General features: G+C 37.6%; 1 protein-coding gene across 2 annotated transcripts; it reads left to right on the top strand.

Annotated features, from left to right (window-relative positions):
* Nucleotides 1–1,111: 1,111 nt before the first annotated feature.
* Nucleotides 1,112–12,380, top strand: LOC148874349 (uncharacterized). 2 transcript variants are annotated; one of them, XM_088965170.1, is made up of 2 exons: nucleotides 1,112–3,685; nucleotides 11,856–12,380. In XM_088965170.1, the coding sequence occupies exons 1-2, from the start codon at nucleotides 1,421–1,423 to the stop codon at nucleotides 12,072–12,074; spliced, it is 2,484 nt and encodes an 827-aa protein (XP_088821296.1). In that variant the 5' UTR covers nucleotides 1,112–1,420; the 3' UTR covers nucleotides 12,075–12,380. The 2 variants fall into 2 exon arrangements, with proteins under 2 accessions (XP_088821296.1, XP_088821297.1); XM_088965171.1 differs by having other exon boundaries at nucleotides 11,859–12,380.
* The last annotated feature ends 439 nt before the right edge of the window (nucleotides 12,381–12,819 follow it).

Here is a 12,819-nt window from a genome sequence, read left to right on the forward strand (position 1 = left end):
ATTCATTTACAATAAATATCACAATGTACATCATGTTGATTGGAGCTAAGAACATACACTGTCTAACGTATCGACCTATGTCAGTGTTTTTAGTTTTTTTCAAAATTAGTTCAAAGGGATCAATTTAAATCCCGACTACCCTCTAAACCAATACAATCCCTGTAAAAGCGTAGCGCAAAGCTACTGGCATGATATGTCTCGATACTTTGAACCTTGATTTAGGGGAGTTCTTTTGACTTCTAAAACACAATAAGCACTAAAAGTACTTTTTTTTTTGTTTAAGTTGTGCCAATCAGAACCTTACTCTATGAAGCAGATGTATAAATTGGATGGATTGGTAAAATTAAGGTCCAACCAAGTCCATCCATGGGCCCTGCCACATACGAAGGTCAAAGGCCTACTTTGCCAACTCAAAACCGACTTAACCTAAACCTAATACAACCTAAAATTGGCTTAGGTGTTAATTGGTCTTGGGAAGATTGTTTAAATTTGAAAGTCTTTTCATTAAGTTGATCATTTCTAGCATGAAAGGGCCCACACGTACAATGGGGGCAACTGGTTCCCAAAACCCATAATTCACAACCCTGATGACACCAGGATTTTTTCCAAGTCTTGCTACAACCAGCCAGAGATTTTACCAACTGAGCCTCTATCACTTGTTCTATCTGGCATTGTAGCTTGAACTCTGTTTATTCTTTTTTCGGTGAAGTCTTCTTCTGTTTGTCCAAAAGGAAATACAAAATCAAATTATCAGAATCTACAGTTTAGCCCTTTTAAACAGGGTCTTAAACTTGTTTCAGACTTTTAGCGATTTCTACAAACCAGCTCAACTCAACTAATGCTTCACCTAGCCCTCCCAAACGGATAGTAACCTTAAGACAGGAAACGGGGCTTAACTTTGGACAGAAATTGTTGCAGAAATCGTCACTAACTGGAGGTTTGGATTCTTCTGAAAATTAAGGATTGGAATGTATGGGCTTGATGAATGTCAATCGTAACGATTCTCCACGTGGCTATTATTTGGTGACGTTGGATCATAACTGAACGACACGTGGTGAGATTATCTTTCCTTTTCTCTAAAGGCAGGCAAACGTGTCACGAGAAATGGTGCAGAAAGAGCAGGGCATTCGTCAACCTCTGAAGCTGGCCTCCTTGTTAGCAGCCACGTTGAAGTTCACTGTCTCCCTCTCTCTGCATGCATGATGCCGTCAGTCAGTCACCGCTTAAGGTTCTCCTCAGCAACTATCAAGGGCTACATCACAATCCACAGATCCTCCGATCAAACCTTGCTCATACCCTCACCCTCTCTCTCTCTCTCTCTCTCTCTCTCTCTCTCTCTTGCAAATGCAGAGTTAGACGATGAGAACGAATCAAGAGAACTAGCTTCTTCTCTGTTTCCTTGGTTGTGTTGCATGATAGGATGGAAGATCAGCGCGAGGAAAAGGCAGTTCAAGAAGTCCCATTCAAAAGTAGCAAAGTGAGTCAAATCTTGAAGAAAGGATGGCGGCTCGGGAAGAAAATTGCGATTACAGGAGTGGCGGTGTCATCTGTACCGTTTGTTCTGCCTCCTCTGGTGGTGTTCTCGGCGTTGGGGATTGTCTGTTCAGTTCCTTTCGGGCTCCTCCTCGCCGGCTATGCTTGCACGGAAAAGGCCATGAGTAAGTTGCTCTCTAGCCCTGTTTCTCCTCATCCACTGTTGGAATGCCATGCATTCCCTGCTGATGAAGGTGGTGATTGTAGACAACGAGTGAATATGGAGGAAGAAGAAGAGATTATGGAAGGCACAAAGACAAAGGTGGAAATGAGGATTAACTTAGATGAAGATAAGAATGGAGTGCGCGATGAATCAATTGGGTTTGCAGAAAATGAAAATAAGAAATCTCGAGGAGGTTTCAGAGGGGGAGAAGAAGAAGAATCACCACAAGACATGGATGGGCATGTAAAAGGGGAAGAAGAAGAATCAATGCAAGAGGAAAGTAAAGGTAATGAAAATTCTGGTGATATTATTAAAGAGGATGGCACTCAATTGCAAGCGACAGGGATAACAATTGGGGCGATGATAGATGAGAATTATACTGCTAGAATAGTAGAGACTAAGGTTACAATTGAAATAAGGGAAGAAAAAGAAAATCAGGGAAACCTTATGGAGGGAGAAGAGTTTCCATTGGATGTGAATGAAGGAACGAAACAAGTTGTTGAGGAAAATGGTGGTGGAAGAGAAGCTGAAGAGACACCAGTATGGGTTCAACAAGGAGAAGTCACAAATGAGGAAAATACCAGATTTTTTATCCAAGAGGAGGGTACAGCACAAGAGATATGGAGAAGAATCGGGGAAATTGGGAAGGATGGGGGTTATACTAATGGTGATCTTGTTATGGAAAATGAACTCTTAATAGAGACAAAGAGTACAATTGAAATAAGGAGAAGTGAAGAAAATGAGGGAAACCTTGTATTGGTGGAGGAGATACCATCTGATGTGAATGGGAGAGGAAAACAACACATTGAGGAAAATGAGGAAATAATAGTAAGGATAGCACAAAAACAAAATAGGGTTGAGGAAAATGCGGAAATAATGGTAAGTGTAACACAAAAAGAAAGTAGAGTTAAAGAAAATGAGGAAATAATGGTAAGGACAACACAAAAAGAATGTAAGGATGGGGAAATTGTGGATGAAATCATTGAAGAGGAGGATATTCCATTGCAAGAGATAAGAACCATTGTGGGTGAGGGGGGAGATGAGGAGGTAACATTAAGGGTGGCACAGGAAGCTAGCAAAGATGAGGAAAATGCTGGTGATACTATTGAAGAGGAGATAACTCCATTGCAAGGGATAGAGAGAACAATAGGGGCAAAATATGGTGAGGATTATACTATTAGTAATATTGTTATGGGAAATGAACCTTTAATTGAGATTAAGGGAACAATTGGAACAAGGGGAGATGAGGAAAATGAGGGAAACCTTGCAGAGAAAGAAGAAATACCACTACTTGTGAACAAGGGAGTGAAAAAAGGTGTTGAGGAGAACTTGGATACGCATGGAGTAGGAATTGAGAAATCATCAACTGAGATTAAGGGATCCGTTGAACTCAGGGATGTGGAAAAGGCCGAAGAAGAGGACAGTCCTGAAATGGACACAATTGGGGTAAAAAAGGGAACTAGGGCTGTCATCGTTTCCATAGAAAAAGAGGAGAAACTGCTAACAGGAGTAAAGGTAATTGAGGAAGAACATAGAAATGAGAATGTTGATGAGAATGTGCAAGAGGAGATGCCAACTGAAGAGACTAATGGTATAGTGAAGGAAATTGACCAAGAAAACCAAGAATTATCTGCAGAAGAATTGATAGGAATGATGGGGAGAAGAAAAGATGAGAAAAATGTGCATTATGTCCAAGAAGAGAAGGTCAAAGCAGTAAAATATGTTGGAGAAATGGAAAAAGAAAGAAGAGATGAGGCAATTGCGGATGGCATGGTAGACAAGGAGAAAAAACCTACAACAGAGACGAAGGTGTTGATGCAAGAGAAGAATTCTGAGGAAAATGTAGATATAGAAGATAGAGTCCATGTGAAGAAGATGAAAGAGAAGTCTCCTTCAGATGAAGAATATGCAAGAGAGGTTGCTGATGAACGTGGATTTGATGTTCTTGATGGAGATGATTCATTCTCCAAGAAGGTTCCTTCAAATGAGGTTAGGGTTAAATCCATGTCTTTCTTACATGAACCTTTCTGCTATGTGCTAGACTGGTACCTTACTACTAAATTGACCACTTGTGTTCTATGTAGTGTACCTGCTTAGCTTTGTTCAATTCATGGGCAACTTGCTAGGATGTGGATATAGTGAATATCCAATCTAAGTGACTACTGCTGGTTGGTTTTAGATCATCTAGGTTGAAGTTCATCTTGGAACTGGTAACAGTAGGGTACCCAGGTTCCTTATACCATGATAATATAGGTCTGTATTCAAATAGAGACTGAACCTTATATATATCTTCTTCACCGTATTCCTATTTGTGATTTATGAAGCTTTACAGTTAACATGTACATTTGTTATAACATGCTCTTTTCTAAAATATGTAAATTAGATAAAATAGGTTCTTATTGTGATGGATGGCAAGAAATAGCCTACCTCTGCATTATAATACATGCTAGAAGATACTAAAGCTAATTATGGACCTCTTCAACGTAAGGAAGAAAATCTACTAAGTTTTTTTTTTCTTTGCTTGGTAGCATTTAGCTTCAATAATCACATTTTATTGGAAACCTTTAGTAGTAAGCTCTATTCTCTGATTTGACCTTCATGAGCAACATTTCACCTTATATTTCAATTAACATGAGTTCATATTGTAGTGTCAACTGCAGGGTAAAGACCAAATTTTCAACTTTTATAACAGTAACCCCGTAGGAACTCATCAACATTTCTTATCAGGATTAGGATATGACTTTGTCATGATTAGCCTTTCACGGATGTTTAATCATATTATAATAGTACCATGGCCTCAAAAGTTTTAACATCCCATGGATATTTTGTTTTCTTGCATATGGTAAGCCATAAAAAATGTATGGCATATATTATCCTCTAAGACCATCAATGCAAATATATATCATCCACTAGCAATGATCTGAATCCTCTTTCTGCCATTAGGATGCTACAAAAACTTTTCCATATCACTTGATGAGTTGTGTTAAACCACTCCTCATTAGCTTTACTTATTTTTCTAATCTTTTGTAGTATGGGTCCTTTCATTGTAGCTGTGGTAAGTCTTTTGCATCTCTGCTGGGCGATATCTATCAATTGGGTGTTAATGTTCATCATCCCTAAATAGGTATAATATCTCAATGTTAGTCAAGCCCACATTCTTTCTCTCATTGAACTAATTTTCTAAATTTAAAGATGATCATCTAATGATCATATTGTGCAAAAACATTAGCAACTAGAGAGGTAGATTTTTTCAAAATTTTCTAGAAACTCTAATGCTGAAATCACACAAGACAAAAAACCGGTTTTTCTCCTTGGATCATTTGGGTTCTTGCATCAAGAAAGATCAAATATTTTAGATCAAGATTGAGTATACTACCTAATTATGATTTCCACATGTGGAGAAATTGAAGTGGTGTTCACACCCAAGCTTGAATCTTCCTGAATCACTGCCACTGGTTGAAGATGGTGCAACTATGTGTTTGCAATCTTGGATTTCTTTTCCCGTCCAATCTTTCACACGAGTGTGGGTGATATTATTTACCCAAAATTAGTCTAGAACAATGTTACAAATATTGTCTTGCAGGTCTTGTATAATGGGGTTCAAAACCTTAGCTAAAAAGGTCTTGCAAGGTTCGATCCTCTCCTATTGCTCCCTATTTATAGACTGTGGAGGGATGCAAGAGCCATCTCCTTGTCTATCTATGACTCCTAACATGTTTATGATTAAGTTGGAAAGAGAGTCTTGATCTTGTGATCTATCTTTTTAGATTGGAATCTAACTAGCTAGTCAAACTAGCCAAATCCTAGTCATACTAGATTATCTACTTAATAGTTTGACTTGGATTCTCATGTCAGATTTTTAATTATCCATTAAAACTTTAATAATTCCAAAAACTCATCTAATTGGGAGATCATATCTTGTATGGCATGGGACCTACAACTTAATGGGAGAGCCAACATGTCAAATGCTTTATGTAAGCTAGTGGGGCCAGCCACTTAATTATTTAATTAGCTAACAAGAATAATTCAACATTAACTGTTATGGGATTAAGTTACCAAGAACACTAAGTATCTAAACACTTAAAACTACTTAGGACCTTATCACCCTAATGGCCCAAGTCATCTGGTTCAACCATTATGTGATAATCAAGTCAATATAGCTCAATTAATTAGTTGTAATTAATCTCTCTGGTAATAATACTTAACTCCACATTAATGGAAGTAACTTTTCTCTCATTGTCTTTATGACATGGTGACCAACTTTCAACACCATTGAATTCTTCCTTAAGGATTCAAATAATTCTACTATTGGTTGATTCAGGACTCCAAAGAGAAAATTGTACAAAATATTCTCTATGTCATAACATAGTAGCGGATCCTATCACATTAATCATCAGCTGACATATCATCCTTGAATATCCCAACAGAATTAGATATTTGACCCATAATGATCTCATTGGTTGGCATATCAAAGATAAACAAGTCTAATACTTAATTTGATATCAATATCAAGTTTAGATATTAAAAGTAAACATCCAGTTATTCCAACTGTCATAAAGTACAAGCACATTCCTGGTTTGGTCTAGTTCAACGTTTCATGTAAACACTCACCCTTACACCTTAGGTTACAGCCCGAACAAATGAGACCCATTGTTCCACTACCTTAGCCAGTATGAGAATAGCAACCTTGTCGGGATAGACTTCCCCAAGTGTATCTATTGATTGTAATGATTTACGTCCATATTATGGCAATTATGTGGTCTCATACATAATACAATGCCAGGTTGGTGAAAAACAGGTTATTAGATCCCAAGGGGGTCTAGGTATGTCTTTCACATCTCTTTAATTTAAGAATATTTTATTCTGGAATGCAAGAGGACTAGGAAACAATCCCATAAGCCGTAGATTAAAAAGTTGAAAATTTTACATAATATTGGTGGCTGCCTTGCCAATTTGATGTCTCCCTTGCTAGAAATGGGAACAAGAGAGCCATCAGCAATAGACATTTTGTCTCTTCCAAAAGATAAGTGATAGGTAGTAAACAGCGAGGACAAGCCAGTCATATGGTTAGATGCACCTGAATCTATCACCCAACAAGGTTAAGTGTTACTTGGGGCTGAAGCATGATAAGCTGAGGCCCTTGTACCTGAATGAGCAAAAGCTGAAGTGGGAGGAGCAGATGTTGTGACTGACGGCTGAGATAATGGTGCTGAATTACCAACTTCACTCTCCAACTGAGTCAGAGCAGCCCGGACAGCAGCTAAGGTGTCAAGGGATGTAACTCTTATGCCCGATGAGGTTGCACAATTAGTAGTAACAGCTACATTGACATTTCCCTTTTTGTTTCTAAGTTTTGTTGAAACTAGATGTGGATGTAACTTCCAACAAATGTCTTTAGTATGTTTAGGTTTCTTGCAATGTTCACATACTAGGTCCCTCTTATCTTCCTTCTTCATATCCCTCTCCTTATCACCCCCAAACTTTGGTTTAACTGTTGGCAAGGCTGATTCAAAAGGCTGATGCTGCAACATAACCTTTCTCATACTCTCTTCACTGTGCATTGAGTAGGCTTGTGATAAGGTCACATTTTCTCTCGTGAGAAGTTGTTGTCTCACAATATCATATTCAGAATTCAGACCAGCTAGGAATTCAAACACCCTATTAGTTTCAACTTGCTTTCTGTAAACCTGTGCATCCTTCTGACTTTCCCACTCAATTGTTTCTAGGTGGTCAATTTCATGCCACAAGGATTTCAAGGTTGAGAAGTAAACTGAGACTGGTTTCTCTTCTTGCTTAAGGTTAATAACTTCACATTTCAGCTCATAAGCCCTACCAACATTAAGGGATTGGGAGTAGATTTCTTTCATGATGTCCCAAATTTCCTTAGCTGTTTTTGCCCACAAATAGTTTCGGCTGATATGAGGCTGCATAGAGTTGCACAGCTATGTCATAACCAAATAGTTCTCTTGAACCCATTTGGCATAGGTTGGGTCTTCCTTAGTTGGTTCCTTTACATCCCTCAACAAATAATTCAGTTTCCCTCTACCCCCAATGGCCATCATGGCTGATTGGGTCCACTCCAAGTAGTTTGATCCATCAAACTTAACAGTGGTAATCTGAAAATTGTTCTCAGGCATGCTACTAGAATCACCAACCCCCAAAAAACCTTCCCCTTGATTTTTAAACTCCATTGTTGTCAGCCATTCTCAAGTCAAGGTCAAGAAACCCCTTTGGGCAACAATTGCACACTGCCAGCAACCTCCAAGAACCAGCCGATGAATATATATCTGCTGAAACTTCCAACCCTAGGAAGTTCTCATGTAGTCAGCCTGATTAGACTAGCATGAGAATTCCTAGGTTGGTTCTGATACCAAGTAGTCGAATAGGACTACAATTAGTACTAGGTATAATGTGTAATAAACAAAGAAAACAGATTGAGAAGGAGAGAAGAAGAGGAGAAGAAGAGAAGGAGAATGCAAAGAGAAGAATTCAGAAAGAGTGTGCCGACTAGAATTGTCGCCCCACTCAACTATTTATATTAATAATCAAATAAAGAGTAAAAGGGCTGAATTACCCCTACGGTTTGCATGGCAAAAGAAATAATAAAAGAAGTAATAACTACCAACTGAAATAACTGCTAACTGAAACTAACTACCATCATAAATAAACAAACACAGTGGGGACCACATAAATAACATAGTGGGGACCACATTAATGTTCTCTACACTCTATTTACAATGATGGTCTGTTCTGGAACATTCGAGGGATAGCAAATGATCCCTCTGTTATTCGTTTTAAGAAACTTTGTAAATTGCATAACATAGGATTAGTATCTGTGGTTGAATTTATGGTTGACGAAAACAAATTATCTATGGTAGCTAGAAGACTGAATATGTCAGATTTCTTTGTCAATGTTAGTAGGAAAATTGTCTTGTTTTGGAATAGTTATTTCTCTATCTAGCTTGTTGAAGACTGTGAAAAGATGTCCACACTCCCTCTAGTGACCATTTTAACTCTATGGTCTATGCCAAATGTGAAAGATTTGAGAGAAGGGGATTGTGGGATGGAATGATCAGTTTGGCTTCGGTGATTTCTGAGCCGTGGTTGTTTTCTGGTGACTTTGATGTGATTACTTATAGTTCAGAAAAAATTGGAGGCAAAAATCTGGATGTTCATGCAATTTCGAGTTTGTTGATATGATTAATATGGTGGTGTTGTTGGATGCTGGTTATACGGGTAGCAGATTCTCTTGGTGAAATAACAGAGTGGGGACTGACTGCGTATGGGCATGACTTAACCTGTGTTGGTAACACTAGATGGGCACAAAAGTCTCCTTTAAAGCTTGTTACTCACCTAAATAGAACTTGCTCAGATCACTGCCCACTTATTTTCTTAGTTGAAGAAGAGGTTCAGATTGGCCCTAAACTGTTTCGGTTTCAGCAGATGTGGTTACATCATGATAGCTTTCAAAGTTTGGTGTGAGACTGTTGGAGTGAGGAAATTCATGCAAAGCCACTAATGAAACTTTTTCCTTAAGTTGCATAAACTGAGGACTAAGCTCAAACAGTGAATCATGATGTGTTTGGGAATATCCAGTAGGTTGTTAAAGATGTGGAGGATAGAGTTCACAATGCTGAAATGAATCACCTACACCTTAATTCTGAAAATAGTCTTGCTCAACTAAGGGATGAAAGGAAAAGACTCCATGAGGTGAACAAGTTAGAGGAAATCTTCTAGAGATAGAAAGCCAGAGTTAAATGGTTAAAGGAGGAGGACGGAACTCCATGTTCTTTCATTTATCTATCAAGGTGAACAGGGTATGCAACAAAATTAGCAGAATAAAAGATCCGGCTAGCATCCGGTTAACTGACATGGCAGAGATTAAATCCAATGCAGTGGATTACTTTGCTAATGTGCTTTCAAAAGAAGGTGTGGAACCTGATGATGAGTTTCTTGATGTTATTTGTAGTTTGGTGAGACAGGAGGAGAATGATCTTCTAGTGGCTATAACGTCAGCTAAGAAAATCCAGATGGTGGTGCGGTCAATGGATTGTGACAGTGCCTTGGGTCCAAATGGTTTTACTGGTCACTTCTATATTGAGGTAAGGTTTTCTTCAATGGGGGTAATCTGCCAGTGAGTTACACTTCCTCCTTTATTACACCTATCGCTAAATGTAAAGTTCCAGAATCATTTGCTGATTTTCATCTTATAAGTTTGGGTAATTTCTTTTATAAGATTATAGCTAAGGTTCTCACAAGTAGCCTTGCTTTTCTTCTGCCTAGACTTATATCAAATGAGCAAGGTGCCTTTGTCCAAGGAAGAAACATTATGGACAATGTACCTTTGGTTCAGGAAATTGTAAACGACATTGACAGGAAAGTGGTGGATGGCAATGTGGTGTTAAAGATTGATATGGCGAAATCCTATGATAGGCTCAACTGGAGTTTTATGTTTGTAGTTTCGAGGAAGTTTGGCTTTTGTGACAAGTGGATATCCCTGGTTAAAAAAAACTATAAACAATTTTTTATTTTCAATGTTGTGGAATGGTCGTGCAACTGGATATTTCAAATCCACGAAAGGGCTTTGGCAAGGAGATCCCTTGTCACCCTATTTTTTCATCCTAGAAGTTCTAAGTAGAAATCTTGCAAAGTTGAGTGCTGAATAGTTGGAGGGAATTTTTGTTAGAGGTTGTCCAATTATTGTTCATAGCCTATATGCTAATGACACCATTGTGTTTACTCGGAGAACAAGGAGGGTGTTGGACAAGGTAATGGAGGTGATTAGAAGATATGAAGGCTGTTCTGGACAATTGGTGAGCAAAGCCTAAAGTTGCTTTTTCACCTCGGCGAGAACTACTCGTAGTAGGACCCAGATACTAGTATTGCTACTGGATTCATTCATAAGAAGCTCCCATTTATTTACCATGGATTCAGTCATAAGAAGCTCTTTGCTACTGGATCCAGATATTTAGTGCATGTGACACAAACCAAATAGTGGCCAATATCTACCTTACGAATGTGAAAACAAGTTGTTTTTGAATGTATCTTTTTGTTGATTTCAGAAGCAAGGTTTTTTTTCTGAGTCAAACTAAAAATGTTTTTACTTTATTTTGAAAAGTTGCACATCTATGGATGTGCTTTTGTTTTTGTTTTATCTGATGTTGAATTTCTTAGAAACAGGACAAGCAAAAACACTCACGTTGAATTACCAAGTTTAGTAAACTAACTATGACCTCTCTTGCACTTGATAATTAAAATGTCTAATTGTTTATCAGTGATCAATTTTTCAATTGTGATTTAATTTGTAACAAGGTTACCTTGAATAAAGCAAATTGTTAATTATCTTGGAAAATATGTTAATTGAAATAAGTTGATCATCTAGTAGATTGGTTTAAGTAATCTAACATCATAAAGTAATATCTCAGACTCAATTTTATTAAAGGATAGTGTGATTATACATGTGTTTTATTGTTATTTTGAACTCTATAATTTTGAAGATACAATTGGTAAAAAGAGACAGCCTTAGAATCTTTAGTTCATTGGCTCAGGGTGATGCAAGTTCTCAGTCTGGCATCATAGATACCTATTTATGAAATAAAAGTTGTAAAGCTCGGGAGTTCTATGGAAATAAGGCTGAAATATCTTTTGACCAGGAATTTGTGTTCAAATTGCATTCAAAATTACTTGTGTGGATATTGTGCATGATCATATTTCCAATTCAATGCAACGTATCCAGGAAATAGGGCCTGCCCTGATGGATAATATGTTTGTATCAAGATTTTAATTCTTTTTCTGTTCTATGGGGAGGATGAAATACCATTCATCTGCACCGTTTTCTTAAAAATGTTACTATACAAACCTCTAGACCCAACCCCCCAAAAAATTTAAAATGCAAAAAGAAAAAGGCATGTGTAATGAGAGGTGTCCATCATGAGTTGGAACCTGAAAGTCAATTATTCTCATCTTAGACTGAATTTGAACTTGTAGGTTCATAATAAAGCAACTTTTTTTTTTTTGGGGGGGGGGGATGGTGAAGGGAATAGAGCTCAAGTAATTAATACGAAGAATCCAAGATCACATTGTAAGGATAAAATAAATAAAACTAGAAATAGCTAAGACATACAGATAGCTGACTATTATTTGTTTTTCTATCATTCAGCAGGTTGTATGCAATGAGGAGAAGATATGGAAACAGATTTATGCAATCCGAAAAATAGTGGGTTACAAAGAGCCACTCTATCCAAGCTGCACAGAGGAGCTCAAGGCACTTTATGTGTTCACTGGAGTTGAGCCACCAGCCTCATTCAAGGAGTCTTCTGATCTTGTGGAAGTAAATGACAAGCTTCAATTCCTCATGTCAATTGTTGGAGTCAAGTAAATTTTGGTGCGCTTAATAGCAGCTGAAATATGATCACTTAATTTTCTTTATCAGTTAATCCATTGACATTGAAGACTTCAGAACTATCTAAATATGTTTTGGTAAGGTTTCTCTACCAATCTTTGCTAGGTAAAACTTCACAAATCTTCTAGATGTTTTTTGATTAGTAATGGTGAATAATTTTGCTAATTAGAAATGTGTTAATGTATAAATAAGTGGAGGGATGGCCAGCCTCGACTAACCATCTATGTGAAAGTCAGTATCAAATACAAATCCCCTCTTCCTCTCTTGTTGTATAATTCCTCAATACATTGAGTTCATTGTCAGCCCTTGTTTTGCCTGCCCATTTGTTGGACCAGTAGCAGTCCTAGGTGTCCACTGTATGGTTGCTCCCTGTTCCATTATTTTCTCTTTTGTTCAGATTGCATCATCTTGTGTTCCAAGATAAATAAAAGTTTGTAATTCCAGGAAACTCAAGGATACCTTCTTTTTATCCCATGGTGTGACTGACTCGTTTAGTAAGTTCTACATCCAATTCTTTTGAACTTTCTGAATAAATAAGTTAGGCTCAAGTTTACCAACTTATACATTCTTTTTTTTTTGTTTAATTGTTTATTGTATAAAACGACTTGGGCCAAAGATTGGGTCTACGGATACAAGACCTCAGAGAATTTGCAGCAATTTAATTTCAGTCAAAGACTTGCAACATTGTGACTATTGTTGGAAGGGTTAGAAGTCATACTAG

The sequence above is a fragment of the Nelumbo lutea genome, chromosome 1 (assembly GCF_056320005.1).
Source record: "Nelumbo lutea isolate HS-2025 chromosome 1, American lotus-T2T, whole genome shotgun sequence".
NCBI lineage: Eukaryota > Viridiplantae > Streptophyta > Magnoliopsida > Proteales > Nelumbonaceae > Nelumbo > Nelumbo lutea.